Below are 23,351 nucleotides of genomic sequence, written 5' to 3'. Positions count from 1 at the left end.
AATTAGGTTATATTTTTGTTGTTGTTTGTCTTCTTTGAGTCTCATTAACGAAGATGTAGATAGATTTTTTTTTTCTTTCAAATCACGACTTATTGTTGTCAATCACAACTGAATTGATATGTTGCTCCTTTTAAACATAAGACTTTCTTTCTACAGTTTGGTTGCTGAGAGATGTGTTTTTTTTTTTTTGGTAAGTAAGAAAACTTCCATTGAACAAAACAGATTACAACCTCCAACTATCCTAAAAGGACAGCCAAACAAAACACTCAAAAAGCTATACAATTAACAACCCAATCCATCTCCTATCTATACCAGTAATCTTTTTACTGTGTAAAAAAATATGACTTCTATCTAAAATTTCTCTTTTAATATGTCTAACTGTACATTGCAAATTCACAACTTTATACTCCCAAAGAACAATATTCCTCACCTTCCAAATTTGGTAAACCAAAGCAGCCAAAGCCATGGAGAACACACCTTTCCTGGTCTGAGAAATTCCTTTAGCATTAGTCAACCATCTAATCAAACCATTCAAATGACTAGCATTTATATGCCACCCTAACCAATTTAGGATTTGAGTCAAACAATTTCTACTATAATAGCAGCAAAAAAAGATATGGTTTATATCTTCTTCCCCCTGCCCACAGATCAAACAGGAAGAATCCTCAATAACTCCAAACTGATAAAGCCTTCTCCTGGTCCTAAGACGATTAATGTAAGCAAGCCAAATGATAAAAGAGTGCTTAGGAATATTTTCCTCACTCCAAACAACACGAGTCCAAGACAGCTTCACTGAGTAATCATACCTTTTCAATTTCCAATAAACCTTGTTGATACTGTAATCAAATTCACAGAAAGATTGAAAAGTAAAAACACTCTTCAACTTATTCTTCACAGCCACTATTTTCCTCCACTGCCAGCTAGTATTAACTGAAGCCTCATAATCCCACCAAGATAAGTCTTTAAGATAAACAGAATGAACCCATTTAACCCAGAGACTCTCTTTATTCTTAGCCACTGCCCAAGCATACTGACCTATAGCAGCAATATTCCACATCTCAACGTCCTTTATAGTCAAACCCCCTTGATCTTTACTCTTGCACACATCCTCCAAGGCCACATTACCAGCTCCATCATAATCTGAAACTCCTTTCCATAAGAAAGCCCTGCATATAGCATTCACTCTCTAAAAAATCTGCCTAGGCAAAATAATAATTTGAGCGCAATATGAGTGTAAAGAGACCAGAACTGAGTTAATTAGAACTAAACGAGCAGCAAAAGATAAATGCTTCCAATTCCAATTTTTAATTCTAGAGACCATCTTATCAATAAGAGTATCACAATCTCTGGCTGAAATACCCTTGGCATTAATAGGAATACCAAGATACTTAAAAGGAAATTTCCCTTCTTTAAATTTAGATACCTGAATCACCCTTTGAACCACTTCTTCCTCCATACCTCTACAGATAATCTCTGTTTTGGTAGAATTAATTTGAAGCCCCGAAGACCTAGAAAATAATTCAAAGTCTTACAAGATCAAATAAATGGAAATGAAATCGCCATGAGTAAAAAGAATAACATCGTCAGCAAAACACATATGAGTGAGTTGAAAATCTTCACATCTATCATGGAATCTAAATTTCTCATTCCTAGACACCTTCTTCAATATTCTATTCAAATACTCCATACACAGCACAAAGAGTAACGGTGAAATCGGGTCACCTTGTCTCAAACCCCGATTAGAACTAAAAAAACCATGAAGATTACCATTAATCATAAGTGAGAATTTGGGAGTTTTCACACACACCATGATCAGTTGTAAGATTTTACTAGGAAAGCCGAAAGCCTTCATCATTTCCTCTAGAAAATCCCAATCCAAGGTATCGAACGCCTTCCTAATATCCATCTTCATTATACAACTTGGTTTGCAATTTCTTCTCCCATAATGCTTTAACAAATCCTGACAGATCAACACATTTTGACCAATGGATCTACCTTTAATAAAACCACTCTGCGTTTCAGCAACTAAAGAATGCAACACCTCCCTCAACCTACTGTAAAGAAGCTTCGAAATCACCTTATATAAGGTATTACAACAAGAAATAGGCTGAAAATCACTAACATGTTCAGGACAAACAACTTTAGGAATAAGAGTGATAATGGTTGCATTAAGTTCCTTTAACAACTTACCATTCTCTAAGAAAGAAAGAATAGCACCACTAACCTCATCACCAATAAGATCCCAATGCTTTTGAAAGAAAGCACTATTAAAACCATCCGAACCCAGAGCTTTAGCATGAGGGATACTAAAAATAGCTTCACGAACCTCTTCCTTCTCAAAAGGCTGAAGCAAAGTCTGAATATCACTATAAGAAAGAATCAGACCTTCCTCAATGATATTAGCTTTGACCTTAATCCTATTATGCACTTTATCACCCAACAATAGAGTATAATAATCAATAAAAGCTTTTTGAACTCCTTCAGTTGTATCCTACCAATTCCCAGATGTGTCACGAAGAGCCAAAACAGTATTTTGCTTCCTCCTACTCTGAAGGCTTCGATGAAACAGCCGAGTATTAGCATCACCCTGTTGCAGCCACTGTAATCTTGAAAGGATTAAGATTACAGTGGCTGAGATGTGTTTAAAATGAAAGGAAAATTTTATTCACTATTGTTGTGATATTTTAGGGAATCACATATTTTGGATACCCTTTTGGTTAATGTCAATGTTATAGTTGGTAATTAATTATTTGAAATGTTAAATCATTTTGGAGATTTGGGTTGAGCATTTTATTTTATTTTTTTATAGTAGACACTGAATTTGATCACCAACACTCTTGATATTTGAGTCTCATAACTTAAATCATACCAATGTATAATTTGACTCTGATTCTAGTAGTGTCATCATGCCAATGCATGATTTGATTTTGATTATAGCATTATAGAACTAGTAGTAGCCATTTTCATGGCTCATATTCTGAGGAATATTTCTTAAGAGCTTTGCTTTCCTTTTAGTTATTACAGAGATAACAAAACTAGGAAAGTTTAAAGATTGACGAGATGTGCAAAGCATTTCCAAAACAAGGGAAATAAAACTTGTATTACTAGGCAATAGGGCCATCATTACTTAGTATGTGTGGCTCATATATATATACACATAGAATTACATGGGTATGTATAGATTAGAATGCTTTACAGCTTATGTAGCTGAATTAGTACATACTTGTGGGAGGAAACTCTGGTGTTTCCATAGCTAGAACTGTATATTAATCTATTACAACAAATATATTTTAATTACCAAAAGTTCTCATGTTTAAGCTTAACTAAACTAGAAAACATAGGTATTTGAAAACTCTTGCTTATTAAATGAGTAGGACTTTCAAGTAGTTAATAGATCATATATATTTACATAGTCACAACAGTAACTTAAAATTGTCGGGAATGGGTTTTTTTTCTTTCTTATATAAATGATTTCTAAACATGAGCTAGCTAGCTTTGGCAGAGAAACCAGTTATGATCAGATAAGACCACCAAAGAGATTGTTGGAATATTTTCATGGTTTGGTTTTATAGTACAACTTGTCTATGAAAGTTATAAGAAAGGATTTATGTTTATAATATGGCTTTTAGTACTCAGATCTTTTCCAAATTTACCTTAGTAATACATGTTATGTACATAGATACGTAGATCATTTACAACTTAAACATTTTCTGACCTACACATCTCTTAATCAGTATTTGGGGAGGCAAAACTTCCTATACTTTGAAAATATGTTGTTATATATGGTATTAACAGTGCAGATTACTTAGCTAGCGACAAGTTTTTGAAGCTGAGCTAGTACATAAAAGCTATAAAAAGCTTTTATCTTTTGTCGACAGGATATTTTAGTTTTGATATCATGTCTACTCCTTCCTTTCTTTGAGAAATGGGGTTGAAGTTGGTGTTTTTTTTAGTGTTTTTTAAATATTATATGAAAGGGGTCTAATATTCTGTTTCCCTGCACTGTTTGTTTATTTTACAGGTTAGACGACTTGGACTCTAGATTATCATCACCATCTGATACAGGAGGGAGAAAGTGTGGATTTAATATTGACGGAATAGGTGGTTCTCAGCATGCTAGGGATACAATGCCTAGATCATTTAAAAAAGGGATGATAAAGGGTTCTGAAGGACTAAAGTCATTGTTGATTTTTTAGCTGTGCTACCCTTACCACAGGTTTGAAGATCACTTCAGTTTTTTTGGGCCCATTTTTCTCTTAGTTGTTGCCTTTTATTGTTCATTTTGCATCTAATTTTGTTATCTATTTTCTGTATATTACTTCAGAGTTCCTTATGTGTTTGCTACCAGTCTTCATGTCTAAATTTTATTAAGTCATTTCTCTTGTACATGTATTTCTGTGTATAAAATAAAAATATATAGTTCTTGCTAGTTCTAGAGCCAAAGTTCTGTGTAATTTTTGATTGTCAAGCTCTATTATTGGAAAAGAAAACATGAATTCTAATGTAAGAACCAATACGAGTTTTTTTCTCTGAAATAGTTTAGTATATGGGCTTCTCTGTTGGCATTTTTAGGGGTGAGGCTGCATTTTATTGCCTTTAGTATGGCCTTTTAAAAAATTTAGCCCATAATCATTTCCTGCTTGCACTTGAAAACAAAGAAAAAAACTATGTTTTACCAATAATTATGAGATCAAGTAGAATCCATATCATCATCATCTTCATAGATTTTCCCCCTTTTTAGATATTGTCTCCATCTGTAGATTGTTGTAAAGTTTTAAATTGATCAATTATTTGGAACAGGGGCATCAAATTTAATTCTGGATATTTTTTATGAAAGAACTACTGGAGCGGTTAATTTTCTTTTTAGCTAAATGTCATTGTTAATAGTACATGCATCTGAAATATGTAATCAATTACACGCACACATATCGAATTTTATTTGTCTAGTAAAGAAGTTTCTGTCATTTTTGCAGGTATGCTTAGTTCTTATTACTTGAGTTACATTACTTAGCTGTCATCATCTTTGCAAGTACCTATATTTTTCTGTAAATTTTTTTTTTAGTACTCATTATTTTCCTAGCTAAATAGTAATCTGGGTATGGAGAAGTTTCTGCATTCAATTGATGTTAAATTTTCTTTCCACCTCTGTTAACCCAACTTCATGGATCCTTCAACTATTATTTTATTGAAACTTTGCATTGTTGATAGTTCTTTAATTGTTAAGATTTTTCTATTCTAAAATGACTACGAAGGTGGAGGTCTTGATTTCTGACTCCTTATCTATTTTTTATCTCTGCAGATAGTGGTCTTAAGATATTTTCAGCAGTCTGACGGGTCAGATGTTCCTCCTACAAAACAAGCATTGTTTTTCATTGTCTTACTCCAATATGTTCCCAGATTGCTTCGAGTGTTACCGTTAACTTTAGAATTGAATCGATCAGCCGGTGTATTTGCTGAAACTGCTTGGGCAGGTATTGCATACTATCTGCTATTGTACAAGAGGTACATTTTCATACTCAAAAAAGAACCAATGTCTTATAATTTAGTGTTTGGTTTCTTTGTTTGCTTTGGTGTAGTTGTGAATTCATTATTTTGTATGTGGTGTCCTCTCTTGGAAATAATTTCCATAGCATTTTTCTTGAAGTAATTTGTGATGCTAGATAATAACAATAAAATATTTCCTTGTTTATTTTGCAGATGTGACAAGCGAAATAGAAAATGATACTTAATTTTGAAGGCTTTGTGTTGGGCAGCTGTAGAATATTTTGTGTTGAAAGTAGTAAATTTTCAATAAGTTGAATATTTAAGACTACTTGAATACTTAAAGAACATTTTGTTGTTGATGATAGTGTTGAATGTTTTAAACTAATTTGTTGATTGTTAATACAATGTTGAATGTTTTTACTTTTTGTTATTTGAAAATCAAGTTCATTTGATGATGCTAGTATATATTAGAAAGGTAATTTTAATTACATAAATAAAAAAAATATAATAGAATAAATTAGTGTTATATAAATGAATATATAATAAGAATTTAAACTTATCTAAATATTAAAATAATATGAAAAATGTGTTATAATATCTATTACAATAACACATTTTATAAGTAAAGAATTTTGTTATGCAAACTTTATTATATAACACAAAAAATGTGTTATACTAAAGTGTAGTATAACACAAAAAATGTGTTATACTTAAGTGTAGTATAACACAAATTTATAAGTATTGAAATGTGTTATATAATCAACTATAAATAATATAATTAAACACTTATCTATTTATTAAAATAACACAGAAAGTGTGTTATCGTTGACAGTATAATAACACATCTGTATAACAATGATGAAGTGTTATGTAAAGTACCCTGGCCTACGATAACATAGTCGGTCTTAACACATCAAAAAGTGTTATGGTATGTTTTGATAACACATTTTTGGTCTTATTAAAAGCATTTTTTCTTGTAGTGATGCCCCTGCGAAATTTGACATCTACACTGACCCAGACATCAAACATATATGCCTGAGTGCAAAAGGGCCTTTAGTTCTCTACTAGTTGTAGATGCTTGGTAGAAAAATAAAAAGAATGTTTGCTCGGTGGCTGATGAGGGACATCAATAATAGTAAGTTGAAATGTTAAAATAGGTGATGTGAGTCTGGCCTAGTTTTCCCAATCAAAGACTATTAGGAGTAGGCTTTGGAATTCAATAAATAATATATGTTTTCGTAAAAAAATCATTTTATAAAACATGACATAGCTTAAAACTTTATTTTGGTATTTTGTAGCACATTGATGCGGCCTTGAGCTTATTATGTAGGCGACGTCACTTCATGCCCCATATGAATCGTCTTAATGGGTGCATACTCATACATTGTTCTCATAGGAGGTCATTGGTTAGGCAGAGGTAGCCAAAAAGAGGAATCAAAAGTTTGTGGGATAAGGATATACTAGAGTACATCACCGGCATTGAAGACCAATTTCTTGCACTGTGGAAGGGAGCTAATGATTTATACTTCTGCCTGAACATAAAAGGCAACCATTGGGTTCTAGTTGGGGCTTCGATTACAGTTAGGACCCTCACCATATGTGATTTAGACTTGACGATGGTGAATGACAAAGAAATAGACTAAATGATAAAGTCGTGGTCGAGGGTTTTTCCATCTTTGTTGTATCACTCCATGCAGCTCGAGTTGCTACAGTTGCAAAAAGGCCACAATGCTTAGGATTTCACGTGGCATCACCTATTCAAACAAAGTCCCTCTGTCCAAAAGAAGATAAAATGTGTATTCTAGTTTCATTTATTATTTATAAAAAATATTATATTATTTTTAAACTCAATAAATTAATTTGAAACGATTTTGCAGTAGAGATTGTGGAATGTACACCATCAACCATTTGGAGGACAAAATTTTCATCTTGTGCAAGTCTTTTAGTTCTTTTTTTTTTTTTTTTTTTGCAATTATTAATTATATTGTTTGTGTTGTTGTTTTCTCAAAATGCTATCTTCTCCATTAGTTGTTCTAACGACTACATCCAAATTGAAAACTCTTCATAACAACCACCACATGAAGGTAAAAAAAACCTCTCAAATCCCTACGTATTATTTATTTTTACAATAACTTAATTAAAATTATTATTATTAATTTTCTAATGCAATAAACAGAAAATAAACCCCTGAAAATAAAATAAATATGAAATTTTAAACTATATTATTTTTCTACAATTAAATAACATTAACATATCTAAAAACAATTGCGTTAATTAATTCTTTAAGTCACAAAAAAGAAAGAAAGGACAGCCATTTATTTCCAATCAAATAAATAGTAACTAAATAAACTATAAAAGACAAGTAAATTAGAAAATAGAGAAAAAAAATGTAAAATAATTGTGTTTTTAAAACATACAATATTATAAGTGAATACTCAATGTGTTGACCGCGTTTTTGGCCAACGACGTGTAGACGTCAAAACGACAAAAAGCCTTCAAGAGAAAAATACGACATAGACAATTTTTATAGTGGTTCAGCCCCAATGCGTTGGTAATAGCCTAGTCCACTTAGAGTTTTGATTATGAATCTACACTCAAGATCAGATGAACCTGAGTCAACTGAGTTTCTTTAGTGTAGATTAAAAGAATACAATATTTCTCTCAATATACAAATATTCTCTCTCTGGAAAATTAGAATCCCTTTTATGATGCCATGAGTTGTGTATTTATAGGCTAAGGATCATACAAATGAAGTCCCCCATAATCGGGATATTTTGTTATTCTCACTATACTTAATTAATAATAATATTCCAAATACAACAATACACTACTTCTTCGGGATAAAATGAGAGATTCCCGGGCAGGTATGACCTAATCTTGTTGAAGCCGTTATTGGGATCTTTTGCGTAGCACTGTCCTGTTTAGTCGGTCCACATCACCCAGGAGGGAATCTGAAGGGCCAAAACCCTTCACTGGCCGGCCACATTCTCACTGGTCGGCCTAGCCAAGTGACTGGTCGCCCAAACACATGTTCGGTCGGCCAAACACTTGACTAGTTGACAAGCACCTAACCGGTCAGACAAGCACCTGACTGGCTGGACAAGCACCTGACTGGCTGGACAAGCGCATGACTGGTCGGTCAAGCGCATGACTGGTCAGTCATGACACTTGACTGGTCAGTCAAAAATCTTCACCGGTCTACCAGATCGCTCCTAAGCCAGATCACCCAGCCATTCCTTGCCATTTGTCACTTCTATTGCCACGTCATCGTTTTCAAATTTTTGGGGATAACATTTGCCCCCCAAGTTTATTATATGATATTCTCACATAATAAACTTTTTTCTTCACTGCTGACGGCACAATAAAAAAATCTAACTGTACATTTTCCTGCCTATGCAACATACCACGACGCCATAGCAGACCACGATCACTGTAATTAACTGCTCTTAATCGTGGGGAGAAAATATACTCAAGGGAATTCCAAGAGTCTAAGAATAAGGGACAATTTTCACTTTTTCCCTTTATATAGACCGCTAAATGCTCATAATTTCATAAGCAAAAAAGGAAGATAAAAAAAGCTCACAAAACTCCTCATTCCCTCATCTTTTTTGTCTCTTGGCCGTGTACCCCAAAATCTCTCCTCTTGGCCGAAAGCTTCAAGGATTTCAAGAAAAGCTCCAATTTCCTCAAGCAAATCCAAGGGTTCTTCAAGAAATTAAAACCTCTTCAAGATATATTTGGGTAAGTCTTCTTCATCATCTCCATTTATGTGTGTTTTACCTCAAAACATAAGAAAAAGTGTGTAGGTCGAAACCCCCATAAGATATACTCCATTGAATTTGTGTATGAATATTTGATATATAATGTGTACTGTGGCTGTTTTGATGTTGTTTAGGTTGTGGGTAACTCAATTTTGTCATCATTTTCATAGAAATTTGAAGAAAAATGAATTTTTCAACCTAAATTGCATATATGGGTTTAAGGATATTTGATGATAGATAGGGTCTCTAGAACTTTTGAAATCTTTCAAATCCCTCATTTTGATCTTGTTGTTGTGTATTTTGAGTGAGGAAAAGTGTTTGTGCTCTTTGGGTTTTAAGCTTTTTCGAAATGGGTTCAGGGAAAAGTATTCATGGCCGATCGGCCATGGTTTTTTTTATGCTTGAATGCTCGGAAATGCCCATGGCTGCTCGGACACAAAAGATTTAGTCTTGAATTTTTATGCCCACCGATCAGTCACCTTGATTCCACTCGGATGCCTTGATGCTCTTCGGACATGCACACAGCTGCCCGGATGCCTCGACACTTTGGTGCTCCTCGGGTGCCTCCCTAACCGATCGGATGCACGCACAGCTCCTCGGACGTCTTGGCGTACCCCCTTGGATGCCTCGGCGCAATCAAGGTGCACCGATCGGACACCACACGCATGCTTGCTGCGCTCCTCGGACATGCACACAGCTTCTCGGACGCCTTGACACTTTGGTGCTCCTCGGGTGCCTCCCTAACCGATCGGACGCACGCACACCAATCGGACACGGACGCCTCCGCTCGGATGCCTTGGCTTGGACGCCATTCACCTGCATGGATGCGCACACAGCCGTTCGGATGGCACGCCCAGCCGCTCGGGCACCACATGCCATCCGATCGGACAGCAGGCTTAACTCCTCGACACTTTAAGCACTTTTAAGCACAAAAGTTCTTTTTTCCCTTATGCACATTATATTTTCACCACTTAGATGAATATTTATCTAAGTAATAAAAATAAACATTTTTATGCTAAAACAATTGATTTATGCCTGTTTGGTTGCTCACCTCCCCTTATTTATATTTTGTAGATGAATCACTTCGACTATAGGGGAGGTGACAACCATACAAATTCTGACACTTCCATTCCGCAATCGAGCGATACTCCTCAAAGCAGTGACTCTTCATCGAAGTCTCCTAGCAGTCGCACCCCCGAGGATCGTCTTCGCCATCTTAAAAAGATCCTTCCTCGATCATCCTTGTATTTCCTCCACGAAGAACAGTTTCTCAATCAACAGGCTGAACATTCAGAAATGAGGGTGAAGAAATCCAATAGACTTCCTTAGGACCAAGACCCTCAGGTGGCTTGCAGGGCCACACAGAAGGTAGTGGAATGCAGTGAAGTCTGAACTGCGGCTTCTTCAAGGCCACCCCGCCAGACACAAAAACCCAGCAAGCCTCAGAGAAAAATCACTCAGAAATTTATCACCGAGATCCAACGATTAGCCGTTCAAAAACCAAGAAAAGAAGGAGAAGAAATACCCTCTTGGTTTACAACCAAACCCTCCAAACTTAACCCCTGCATGTTCGACAAACACATTCAAGCCTCGGCCCTGAAAGGGGTTAACGTAATATGTCTGCGCCCTCATCAGAGAGCCAACAAGCTTGGCAGACCATACTATGCCTGGTCTAGGTATCACGTATTCGCAGGAGCTACCATCCTGCTGCATTCTTTCTTTCGATTAGTAGCGAACTACTTCAACGTCTCTCCTTTCCAGATTGCTCCTAATGGGATTCAGGCGTTGTCCGCTCTATACATCCTTTACTTCCTGCAAGGTTGGGATCCACCCACTCCTCATGAAGTGCATTATCTCTTCGACTTCAGGACCAACCCAAGCCACAAGAATATAGGTTTTTTCCACCTCTTCCACAGGCATAAAGGGATTAAATACCTCCATGGTATCGCTCATAAGTCAAGTCTTGGAAAATACTATACAGAGTATTTTCTTACTTCAGATATCAAAGCCAACAACTTAGCCTTTACACATGCGGGTCCATTTCACCAGCCCTTGCACTACACCAAATATCCCTTTTCATAACATAAAAATATAATAGTACTGAAAAAGTATTATGGTATACTTATATGTGGTAAAAGGAAAAAATGGCGGTAAATTATTTTGGGTGCCCGCCTATAACTTGTAAAAGTTATATTTTTTCCCAGCTATTTCTTTTTTAATTACATTGTTTTATTATTTTCCCTGTTTCCTTCAATCCCTGTTTTCTTCTTCGGCTACGTCTTCGAAGTCAATTCCCCGCATATACTCTCTCTCTCTTCTTTTTTCCCAATCTTTCTTTCTCTGGTTTCCTCTTCTTTGACAAAATCCTATTTTGCTCAAATCTTCTTCCTCCCGACCTAGGATTTTCAGAGAAGTCTGTTGGGCTTTCTAGGGTTTCTCGAGCTGGATTCTCTCTCTTTCATTAGACGACTCTCCATGCACCGCTGGTTCAGCGGCTTCGTTGACAACTAAATCATTCTTGTATTCCATTTCTTTTTTCTTCTTGAATCTTTCTGGCGTTCTGGTGTTCATCGGTTGAATTATTTTTAGTTATGGTTTCTCAATTAGGGAAGGGTTGATTGATCTCTTCTTGAGCTGTTGGTTCTGTTTATTGAGGCCTTTTTCGATTTGAATGTCATTGGGGGATTTGATGGCCTCCAGGTTTTCGCAATCTTCGGTGGCGGTTGTTTCGAAATAGTTGGAAGAAGAGTACGTTTCGAGCCATGATGATGTTGATCTAAGTTCGCAGAGAATGGATTCAGAGACTGCTAGTAGTAGTTATGACAAAGGCACGATTGCCACTACCACGAGTATGGCTTATTTTCCTCAAACAGTGGTTTTGTGTGAATTTCGGCATGAGCATTTTGAGGCTTGTCTTCCCATCGGTCCATCAGATAGTGGTTTAGTCTCGAAATGGTGACCTAAAGATGAGTTTACTCTTATCTTTTCAACTAATTTCATTTATTTCTCTTAATTGTTTGTTGAAATGGGGTTCTGTGATGTACCTTCATCAATTTGAAATTCAATTGATATATAACATTGGTTGTGCCAAATTGTGAGTAGAATAACTACTAGTTTTTGTAATCCTTTGCTTGTAGATCCTTTTTCAATGGCACTGCAGAAAGCTCTTAAAAAAATTGGGAAAAATTTGAGTGCTCAGTATGAAAGGTGGCAACCAAGGGTGAGGATATTATTGGCTTGTACAGAGTTCATATAATATTGTCATAGATTGAATTTTATTTACCTTTGAAAATCTTTGAGCAGGCACGATATAAGGTCCAGCCTGATCCTACTGTGGATGAAGTGAAGAAACTATGTAATACATGTCGCCGATATGCCAAGTCTGAGAGGGTCCTATTTCATTATAATGGCCATGGTGTGCCTAAGCTGACTTCTAGTGGTGAAATTTGGGTTTTCAATAAGGTCTTCTATTTCTTTGAAACTCTTTTATGTGGTTTAATTTAAGGTCAATCACTAGAGTCTTGCTTGGTTTCTCACCAATGTTATTGGTACTGCAGAGTTATACACAGTATATCCCTTTGCCAATCAGTGACCTTGATTCCTGGTTGAAGACACCCTCCATATATGTTTTTGATTGCTCTGCGGCTGGGAATATTGTGAATGCTTTTATTGAGGTAAAGCTTTAACTCAAAACGTATAAAGAATTGATATATGTATTGATAATTAAGTTGCTACGTGACATGAATTCATTATCTGTAATTCAGATATTTATATATAAATATATTTGTATATATAGTGACTTGATTTGATGGTTTGGCAGCTTCATGATTGGGTTGCTTCTAGCTCCTCTGGATCCACAAGGGATTGCATTCTACTTGGAGCATGTGAAGCACATGAGACTCTTTCACAAAGTGCTGAATTTCCTACAGATGTGTTTACGTCTTGTCTCACAACACCTATTAAGATGGCTTTGAGATGGTGAGCTTCTTTCCTTGTTCGTCTGTTAGGATCGCCTATCGCGTTTATGCATCTTTATTTGAGATCATGCTGTTTTCTGGTTTTGCCTTGTGGTGTTTATTCCATATTGGCTGCTTCCTAGTTATTTTTAGTTTGTCAACTGAAAGTCTTTTAGCTGTGCTGTTTGTTTAAAGCTGTAGGAAGTTAGAAATGGCAGTACCTTTTGATTAGCTTGATTAGTGATACTGTAGTGTACTGTGCATGATTAGCATGCTATGAGACTGTATTATATTTTATGTACTTGTACAAATGTATATATTTCCATACTTAAGACATACATTCATTATAATGTCGTCTGTGGATTCTGCTTACATTATATAACCATATTTTGACCATGTCAATCCTTTAGGCTTTCTTCAAGCGTTTGGATTTGTGCTTATCTCATTATTAGTTTTTATTTCTTCTTTCAAATTTGTGATCAGTTTCTGATGGGTGCATTGTGTAACTATCAGATTTTGCTTGGTTTTATTTTCTGATGGAATTTACAGTTGCTGATAGATTTTTGGGACCAAGGACTAGTTCTTTAGTTAATCTTTGAAGATGCTTCATTTTCCATCTTTTATATTCGATGATAATGCATCATTGTACACCAAACATAGTGTTTTAGAAAGGAACTTTGTTGCTTGAGATGTCTTTAAATGACAAGTTTTGTTGTCCTTATGGGGCTTATAGTCAAAATTCACTTGGTCATCTTAATGGGTGGGTGTTCTTTTATTTATTATTGTCAATGGTAGCATAAAACTTGACACTATTTTGTTACTCATGACCTACAATGTACATGTCTATGCTATTACAATTTGAAGCAAAACGTTAGGCATAAGAAACTAAATACGGGGTTGGAAGTTGGTGAAAGAGCTGCATGGTTAGTTAAGCATGAATTTAGGATGGTGTACATTATACGGCCAGTTAAAGGCTATTTCATGTTTAGGCATGCAAGGTCAAGAAAAAGTGTATTATGAAAGGCCGATTATCTTTTGGCTACATAGAAAACGGTTTGCTTTGTTTATTATGATTTTAAAAGAAACTTTAGAAATGTTATATGTTTCTTCATGAATGATAAATAGCATTGGACATATTTGTCCACTTCAATTCCTATAATGATGTACATTTTTGTAACGCCCCAACTCCAGGGACCGTTACGGTGTGCCTTGTAAACAGTGCTAAACTCGCTAATCGAGTCATTTGGCCAAAATCGTGAATTAAGTATGATTAGCGGTTTAGGGGTTAAAACTTTGGTTAGGATGTAACGTTTCACTAGAACGTTTAATATATACATTGGGATCCCGAAAATATAATTTCAGAGTTTATTACAGAAAATATTTACAACAAGCCGTTCTAAGCGGCAAAACAGGGTTCAACCCTAGTTCCACTTTAAACCTCGGCCGTGGCGGTCGAGCAGCTGCATATGTACACGTCATCACCTAAGCTCTTCAACTCAAGGATGGTCCAACTTCCTCTTGCCTTTACCTGCACCACATAGCACCCGTGAGCCGAAGCCCAGCAAGAAAACATAACACTTTTCATAAACATTATCAAATGATTATCATTATAATCACACTGAACATAAAGCTTTCAAACCAATGGGTGATCATCACATGATTCTAGCAGGAGAGTGGCTGCTAAGTAAGCCACTAGCCTCCAAGCTCTCTTTTCTAGCGGGAGAGTGGCTGTTAGGTAAGCCACTAGCCTCCAAGCTCTCTTTTCTAGCGAGAGAGTGGCTGTTAGGTAAGCCACTAGCCTTCAAGCTCGTTTTCATTCATCGACCCTCAGGGTCGGTCAGGCATTAATGCTCCTTGAGTCATTCAATGCTAGTAGTAGATTAGATCTAATCTCTGTTGGCTTGCGTGATTCACGCTAAGGCCGTTCTGACAAATAAGTTAGCGCTATCTGACCTGTGTCCAGTATCACTGTCGAACCTGACTAGTGAGTCACAGCTTCACAGTTAACACTAACACTTTTGTCGATTCTGACTAATTAGTCAGTACCATACACAAGTAAGCAATGCTATCAATATGTGTCATATGTCAGTTATCCAAGAATAGGGCATTCAGCATGCTTACTAAACAATTTTTAGCATAATCATGATCATGCACAAACTCAGAGACTCAAGCTCTGGCCAATCTCATATTCATCATTCATGGCATGCCCTAATCACATGTTTCTCGTGCATTACATGCATCACACTTAATCATCCAGCATGCCTCAACAACAGTCATATGCAAATGGGCAAGATTGCCAAGCATTCATTATGCTATGAACATTTACATTTAAACATCCAACATGCATCAATAATAACCATGCATGTCATACTCAATAATCAACCAACATGCTTCAATGATAACCATGCATGTCACATATACATAGGGTGCAGTTTTCTTACCTTAGATTCGAGCTAGTACCAATATAAGAACGATCCTTGAGAATGATCAACCTTTAAGCCCTTAGCGGTCACCTAATCATAACCATATATGGAACACCATTAATAACATGATAGTCAAAGGTCCCACACCAATATCTAGCCCCCAAGAGATCAATCCAAACTAATCCAAGTAGTAGTGACACTCCCGAGGCCCATAGCTAAGTTTCCGGGGTCAAAACGAGCAAACGGGGTGAAAACAGGGCAAGGGCTGCGGCCCTAGTACCTTGGGCCGCGGCCCCCAGGGTTATCTGAGGCTAGGGCTGCGGCCTAGGCTGTGGCGCCCAGCAAGGCCAATTTCCTGACACCTGCTTCTTCGAACTAGGGCCGTGTCGCTCAATAACAAGGTCGCGGCCCCCAACCCTGGGCCATTCCCAAACGCGTTTTAAACACTCCAAATCTTCCAAAAACATACCCAAACATTCCCCAATCATCAAATCAAAGTTCCCAAGCTTCCCAATACTCCAAAACCCTCAAAACCCAAAGCTCAAACCAACCAAAAACTCAACAATTAACAAAGTCCAATTCTAAGCTTAAAAACTTTAAAAACTTCAAACTTCAAACTTAGATTACCTTCGATTGGGTTGTTTCTCGCCAAATCCTTCGGTTAAGAAGCTTCTAATCTTTCCTAGGATCGCTATGCCTCGACCCTCACTTGATTTCGACTCCTAGAACTCAAGATTTCCTAAAAAATGCTCGAACGGTAAAACGGTCTGTTTTGAGAGAGAACGAGAAGTTTCTAACGTACGTTCTTATCTGACAAGCTACTTCAAACTTAAGTAACCTCAAATAAAACCTAGTGCTCGGGGTCCCGAAAACACCCCCGGGGACACTATAGTCAAAACTTTGAGAATTCCACCCTGATCTCAAATATTCCCAATCTATCACCAAATAAACATTCCTATTACCCCAAATTTGACCCCGTTATGACAAAACCGCTAACTCATAATCTAAGATCGTCTCATGCCACATAGCTCGAATATATCTCCATAATAATGAAATCTCATTCACAGATTACAATATGCACCCAATAGGCCAAATTACCAGAATGCCCTTATCATTATAAATACTCCCATATGCATGCATTTATCATCATATAATAATATAATTCACATTAACATGCATATATTCATTTTATAACATATTAAATCAATTATGGCCCTCCCGGCCTCCTAATCAAGGTCCTAAACCTTATTAGGAAATTTGGGGCATTACAATTTTATTCTGAAATATATATATATTAATGAGATGATATAAAAGTAAATCTCTTGCAAATTCTTTCTGGCTCTTTTGGAACTGTCTATCATGCTAAATGGCGTGGCTCAGTAAGTAATCTTTATTTCATTGCCTTTCATCCATGATATACATTTACCTTTGTATTTTTTTTTATGTCTAGTTGGTTAGGAAGTTCTTATTCTTTCTTAACCATAAAAGGTAGTCGTTTTATTCCACTGTAAATTTATGATTTTAACTTTAGTTTAGTCAATTGATGTCTAACTTGTTTTCTTTTTGGTATTCTTATTCCTTCTGAACTATAAAATTTAAGTCATTTAAAGCATTCATCTGAACAAGTTTCTCTCTTATTCACTTTCCTTTTTAGCATAAGTGCCAAACACCCAATTCTTATATGACACAAACTTTTCATAATTCATATGGTGTCTTCAAGTTTCGATTTTGATGGGATGAGTATGATATTCAACAAAGTGTGCTTGTGTTTGTAGCACATATTCCCAAAATGAAACGATCAATGTCAAATCATAGACCTCACCATGTCTAAAAGAGCTATGTTCCTCATTTCTGCTATACAATTTTACTTTGTTATGTGCAAAGAATAGGAGAAAATCCTAATTTCTATTAAATGTTGCTAAAACTCATCCGAGTGGTATTTGTTGCTTCGATCTGATCAAAGAGTCATCTTTATGTAATTACTTAAGTAGTTTTTGGTTTCTGCTTGATACCTCTTGAACTTTTAAAAGCTTCATACCTATGTCTATTAGATATGCATAATCATCTTGAGCAATCGTTCATGAAGGAGATAAAATTCTAGCATCTTCATCTCACATGAATGTTTGTTAGACCACATATGTTATCAATATGTACTAATTCAAGAAAATTTGTAGCTCTATCTCTTCTAGCTCTGAATGTCATTATAGCCATAGGGTCCATATTTTACAAACCTTTGAATTCTTATTTAATTTCTTAGTTAATAGGTCCAGGATGCTGGTGACACAAATAGGTTTCTTTAGTATATATATATATATGTATATAAAATAATTCATATGCTCATTGTTGTAGGGTTTAGAATTAATGATTACATTGTATTTGTATTCGACATTTGATGTCTGCAACCTAGATTTCTTTGAATATTTCAATTTTGATCTTATTTTTAATTTTCCAAATCTAAATTTTCGTTCTGAAATGAAACCCTTTGGTTAGGTGTAGAGCACCAAATTTTTTTTTTTTTTAGATTATCAAAATTTTTGTGATTTATTTTTTTTAAATGTTAAGTGTGATGAATTGTTGTATTTAAATGTTGTTTATTTTATTTAGTTGTTGTTTGTTTTATTTGATATATTGTTTAATTGTTAGAATTGTTTGGTATAATCTTTTGAATTTAAAATTGTTAATTGTTTGTTTGGTTAATTAATTTAATAAGTGAATAATTGTGTAACATGTTTATTTTTCTATTAGTGTTACATTCCAAATAAGTGTGATAATTGAGGTAATTATGTGAGTTATGGTTGAATGCACTAAGGTGCATGGTAGATAGTGATGCACCTTAGTGTTTTAGTGTGTGCTAGTATGTGGTAATAAGGTGCACATGTGTGAATTTTCTACACATTTTATAATTGCCATTTATTTGATATTTTTGGGTAGTTTTATTTTAATAAATAGGGAAATAAATAAATAAAATTCAAAAGGAGCTAGTGGTGGACGTGTAGTGTGTGGTGTGTAACGGAAAAGGATTGTTTTTTTTTTTTGGTAATAAAATCAAAATTTGAAGACACTAGCTATTTTGGGATAGGAATGTGATCACCCTTTATTATTTTATATCTATTATTATAAAAGAAAATAATAAGAAATTAAGAGAAAATAAAATGGAAAAAGGAAACTTACCATTTTGTGTTGGTGAGGATTTATTAAGAGAGTTGAATAAAGGGGAAAGGAAAGAAAGAGGAGGGCATTTTCCTTGTGGCTGTCGTGACCTAGAGAGAGAGAGACAGAGAGAGAGAGAGAGGGAGAGGAAGAAAGAAAGGAAGAAAGAAGAAGAAGGTGAAGAGGAACCCATTTTAGAGTATGTTTTCTTGTATTTTTGTTTGTCAAATCTCTTTTCTTGATTATATGTTATTGACTTTGTTTATTTGTTGTGTGTGATTGGATTCTTTCTCCTCCTCATGGTGGTTTTCAAATAAAACCCTAGGCTTGAACAAGGGGTGTGAAGTTTGGGTGTTGATCATATTGTGTTCTTGATTTTACAATCAAGAGAGGTAATGGTCTTTCTTAGCCTATATATTGGTTTTGATGGGTTTATCTTTGAGGTTTTTTATGGTGATGCTAATGGTTGATTATTGTAGGATTGATGATTATGATTTGTATTTTTAAGAGAATATGATTTGTTTAAAAAGGGTTCATGGGTATGATTGAGAAAATGGATTTGATAGGGTTTATAATGAGGTTATATTTTATGTTTATATTGCTATGGTTATTTTTTTAATCTTTGATTTATGTAAAATGGCAAATGATGATTTTAGAAATATGATAAGAAATATGTTAGGGTTATTATAAAGGCATGTTTATGAGATATGGTGTTTATGAATTTATGTTATTGCCATTGTTATTGTTGTTGGATTTCATGTGTAGATTCAATAGAATAGAAAAATTGGTTCTATAAGATTTCATGTGAATATGTTAGTAATATTCTTAGAATTATGTATATAATAAGAGTATGATCAGATTTTGGACATGTATGATTTTATGTGAAATTTTTGGGATAAAAGATGAATCTCATGAGAAATTAAGCTTGCTGACTTTTGTAAATAATTGGGTAAAAGTTTGATAAAAAAATGATTTGCATGCATAAGTAATGTCCTTGATGTTATGTTAATTTTAAGAAATTAAAAGGGGTATTTTAAGTCACATTAAAATGATATTTTACTCAAATAATTACCTACATAATTTTTATTGAATTTTTGAGAAAATATGAGTTTTTAAATTGAATGTGGTGATTTTTAAAGATAAAAATAGTTGCTGGAATTTTTGTAAGAAAATGTGAAGTGAGTTTCACTAAAATGAATTTGATGAGTTTTTGGAACAAACTATTTTCCTAAGTTATGGTAATATTGAAAAATGGTATTTTAAAATGGTAGGAATGCATATTTTGATAAGTTATGATTTTCCTCTATTTTAATTGAGAAAAATATTTAGATTCTTTTTATTTGTCATTTTTGAAGAAAATAAATGGTGGCTGAAAGTTTGTTTTAAAAAGGTCAAAAATAGTTATTTAATTGTCACATATGGATTTATGTTACATAAAACTAAGTCTTAAATAATTTAAATAAAAACATATTTTCCACACTTAAAAATATATTTTCTCACATCATTTATGTAACACAATGATAAAATTTATTTTACTAAAGAAACATATTAAAAATAGGTATTTTAATTAATTCCAAGTTTTTGGTTAATTTTTTTGTAATTTGAGATTAATGAATGAAATTGTCACATATTTTATTTTTAAGCTAAATCAAATTATTTTATAAAATAAAATAATGTTTTGAGAAATTTAATCAACTTAGAAATTTTAAGAAAAATAAAGCATTTTATATGTCTATTATTTTTTAAATAATAAAAATAAGAAATGTAGAATTATCGTTTTTGAAAACATCACAATTACATAATGTTCCCACGTATGCATGTTACATGCAACTCCACTTTTATGTCCAAAATCATGTTTATTATTCAACTATGTGGTTTTTATAAAAGGGTCATGCATGTAAATAGGTAAAATGAGCATTATTCTTTTATGGCTTTATGTGTAGTTAAGAATAATTGCATGTTATGTGTAACTGTTATGATGTGTGCATGACCCATGCACACATGAGTTGTATGGAAGGGAAAAGTAGTAATTTTATGAACCTAAGAAATGTTGTTTTGATTATGATATAGACTCGTTGAAAGATTGTGAAAATTTCTTAGCTTGGACCTGAGGTATGGAAGTTAGATATATTCTATGATTTTATGCTATGAATGGTAAGAGTGTTGTATGAATGAATTGTTATGAAATATGAATGCCATAATGAGATGATATGTTGAATATGATATGTGTATGGATGTTAGATACATCAAACAAGTTACGATGTTAGATACATCAAACAAATTATGATGTTAGATACATCAAACAGATTACGATGTTAGATACATCGAACGAGTTACTATAGCTAAAAACGTAACTCCTAGGGCGGACACGCCAAGGTTATTCAAGGACCAGAGACTCCTGTTTACCTCATAGGGTGACATGGACAACTAGCGAGCCATGCTCATCATGTATGCTGTATGATTGTGATATGATGATATGTTACGATTACGTTATGATATGCAATGATGATATGTTACGATTATGTTTTGATATACCATGATATTTTAGATGAACGTTAGCGCTTGTATTTGTTGTATTCTTACTTGCTTATTTGTTTGTACTTCCTTACTGGGCTTTTAGCTCACCCCCCTTACTTTCCTTCCAGGTAGCAAATAGGATTTCTTTATGGCACGCGTGGTGATGTGAGGAGTTCTATCATCATGGGGTGTATGGCGTGGGGTAATCCTATGGACGGAAAAATGATCATCGTAGAACGCCATTTAAATTATGTTTTGTTATAAGAGACTTTCCTAAATTTTCAGTGGGACTCAGTTATTTAATTTTTGTTTATTTTGAACTTTGCATAAAATTTATGTTTTTCTTTTAAAACTAATGGCGCCAACTTGCATGGTTTTAAGCAAGTCCCCACTGAGACTTTGATAATGAGTGGTATTCTTTTACAAACTATGTTATGCGAATGTTTTATAAGTATTAGCTTAGGGCGTTCTTTACAAATGGTATCAGAGACGGTCGTCCATGTTTCCAAGGACCCCCCCCCCCCCCCCCCCCAAATCTCACTTCATCGCATCGTAAGTATTTGCTTATGTGTTATTACTTGCTTCTATTTTATTTAATTTTTCTATTGTTAACTGCTGTAGTAAATATGCCTCCTGTGTTAAGAACAACAAAGAAACAATTGATTAAGGAGATCCGTGCGATTCCAAAAGTCGAGCTTGACGAAGACTTTTACGATTGGAGGATAGCGGTCTTAAAGACGACAAAAGAGGTTTGCGATCGTATACAAGGAATAATGAATAAGAGGGGAGCCTTGCTTTGGCCCATAGAGCAATTCTGGGTGATGAGTGAGGCGTTGTCGATGTATTCAGAGGCTCTTCTACAGTGGAATCGATCTTGGAATGATGTTATGCCTTAAGATCTGGAGTTTAGCACCATGGAGTTTACGATTTGCGATTTTCTGGAAAATTACGAATTTAGTCGTCTGGAGCTGGTGCTAGTCAAGACCGATGATGGCGCAATAGAGGAGTGTATAGAGACGGTGCATGACGTGGAAGGAGAATCGGTAGTAGAGGAAGTATTGTGAGCTATACCGCGTCTGACTGGGAGGATGGAGATTATGGCAAGCGCGCCTGACTATTTCCACATTTCGGAGGACATCTTTAACTATGATTCAGGGGACGAGTCCACCGTCGAGGACTAGAGTCCATTTCGTGATCATTGCAAGGGGATGCCAATAAATAAGATGGATTAATAATAATTTTCTAAGACCTTAAGGATATATGTCTTGGTTAATTAAACACTTTTTGGGATTGTTTAATTTTGGAATATTTTAAACATTTTTTAATACTATGGATATTTTATTGCAAATTTAAATGGTGTGATGTGAATGCATGATTTACAAATATCCATCGATATGCAATGTTCCTTCCTTATGATTTTTCATGTGATTGCTTTAGAACTTCATCATGTCAACCAGAGGAAGAGGAGGAAGGGGAAGAGGTAGAGGCAGAGGAAAGGGTGCCTCCACAAGGCTGAAACTACGGCCATCCCTAATGTTGAAGTGCCAACTGTTCAACCTGCAGCTCCAACAACGCCAACTGTGGACCTGGTTGCAGAGGTGGCAAGGTTAAGAGAAGAGTTGAGACTAAGAGATGAGGAGCTAGCACAAGCTAGACAAGCACCACAGACATCTCAAACGCACCCTATACCTCAAGTACCAGTGGCACAACCTCAGCCGCCAGTACCACCACTTGCACCACAACCTGTAGCCTATGGGTTCGAACCAGTATATGAACGCTTCAGGAAACAAGCCCCACCAACGTTTGAAGGGAAAGTTGATCCAATGGTGGCAGAAGATTGGCTAAGGTCTGTTGAGGCTATTTTTGATCATATGGAGTTAGATGATCGCCAAAGGGTTTCCTGCGCAACTTATCTACTTAAGATGGATGCACGGATTTGGTGGGACGTGACTAAACAGACCCATGATCCAAATACCATGACTTGGGCCCAGTTTGTCCTGGCATTCAGTAAGAAGTATTACAGTCCAGCAGTGCTAGCAACTAAGGTTGATGAATTTATA

General features: G+C 35.2%; 2 protein-coding genes across 3 annotated transcripts; one reads left to right on the top strand and one right to left on the bottom strand.

Moving 5' to 3' along the window:
* Window positions 1-274: 274 nt before the first annotated feature.
* LOC133795956 (uncharacterized) lies at window positions 275-3,251 on the bottom strand. The gene is made up of 5 exons (XM_062233440.1): window positions 3,224-3,251; window positions 2,496-2,631; window positions 1,596-2,417; window positions 1,319-1,508; window positions 275-1,186 (listed from the first exon to the last, which is right to left on the bottom strand). Exons 1-5 carry the CDS (start codon window positions 3,249-3,251, stop codon window positions 275-277), a joined length of 2,088 nt encoding a protein of 695 aa, XP_062089424.1.
* Window positions 3,252-12,087: 8,836 nt separating this feature from the next.
* On the top strand, window positions 12,088-13,411 carry LOC133794017 (regulatory-associated protein of TOR 1-like). 2 transcript variants are annotated; one of them, XM_062231205.1, is made up of 4 exons: window positions 12,088-12,465; window positions 12,549-12,707; window positions 12,803-12,919; window positions 13,066-13,411. In XM_062231205.1, the coding sequence occupies exons 1-4, from the start codon at window positions 12,394-12,396 to the stop codon at window positions 13,225-13,227; spliced, it is 510 nt and encodes a 169-aa protein (XP_062087189.1). In that variant the 5' UTR covers window positions 12,088-12,393; the 3' UTR covers window positions 13,228-13,411. The 2 variants fall into 2 exon arrangements, with proteins under 2 accessions (XP_062087189.1, XP_062087190.1); XM_062231206.1 differs by having other exon boundaries at window positions 13,089-13,148.
* The last annotated feature ends 9,940 nt before the right edge of the window (window positions 13,412-23,351 follow it).

This window comes from Humulus lupulus, chromosome 8 (assembly GCF_963169125.1).
Source record: "Humulus lupulus chromosome 8, drHumLupu1.1, whole genome shotgun sequence".
NCBI lineage: Eukaryota > Viridiplantae > Streptophyta > Magnoliopsida > Rosales > Cannabaceae > Humulus > Humulus lupulus.
The sequence above is the reverse complement of the archived record's forward strand: the minus strand, read 5'-3'. Positions and strand labels throughout refer to the sequence as shown.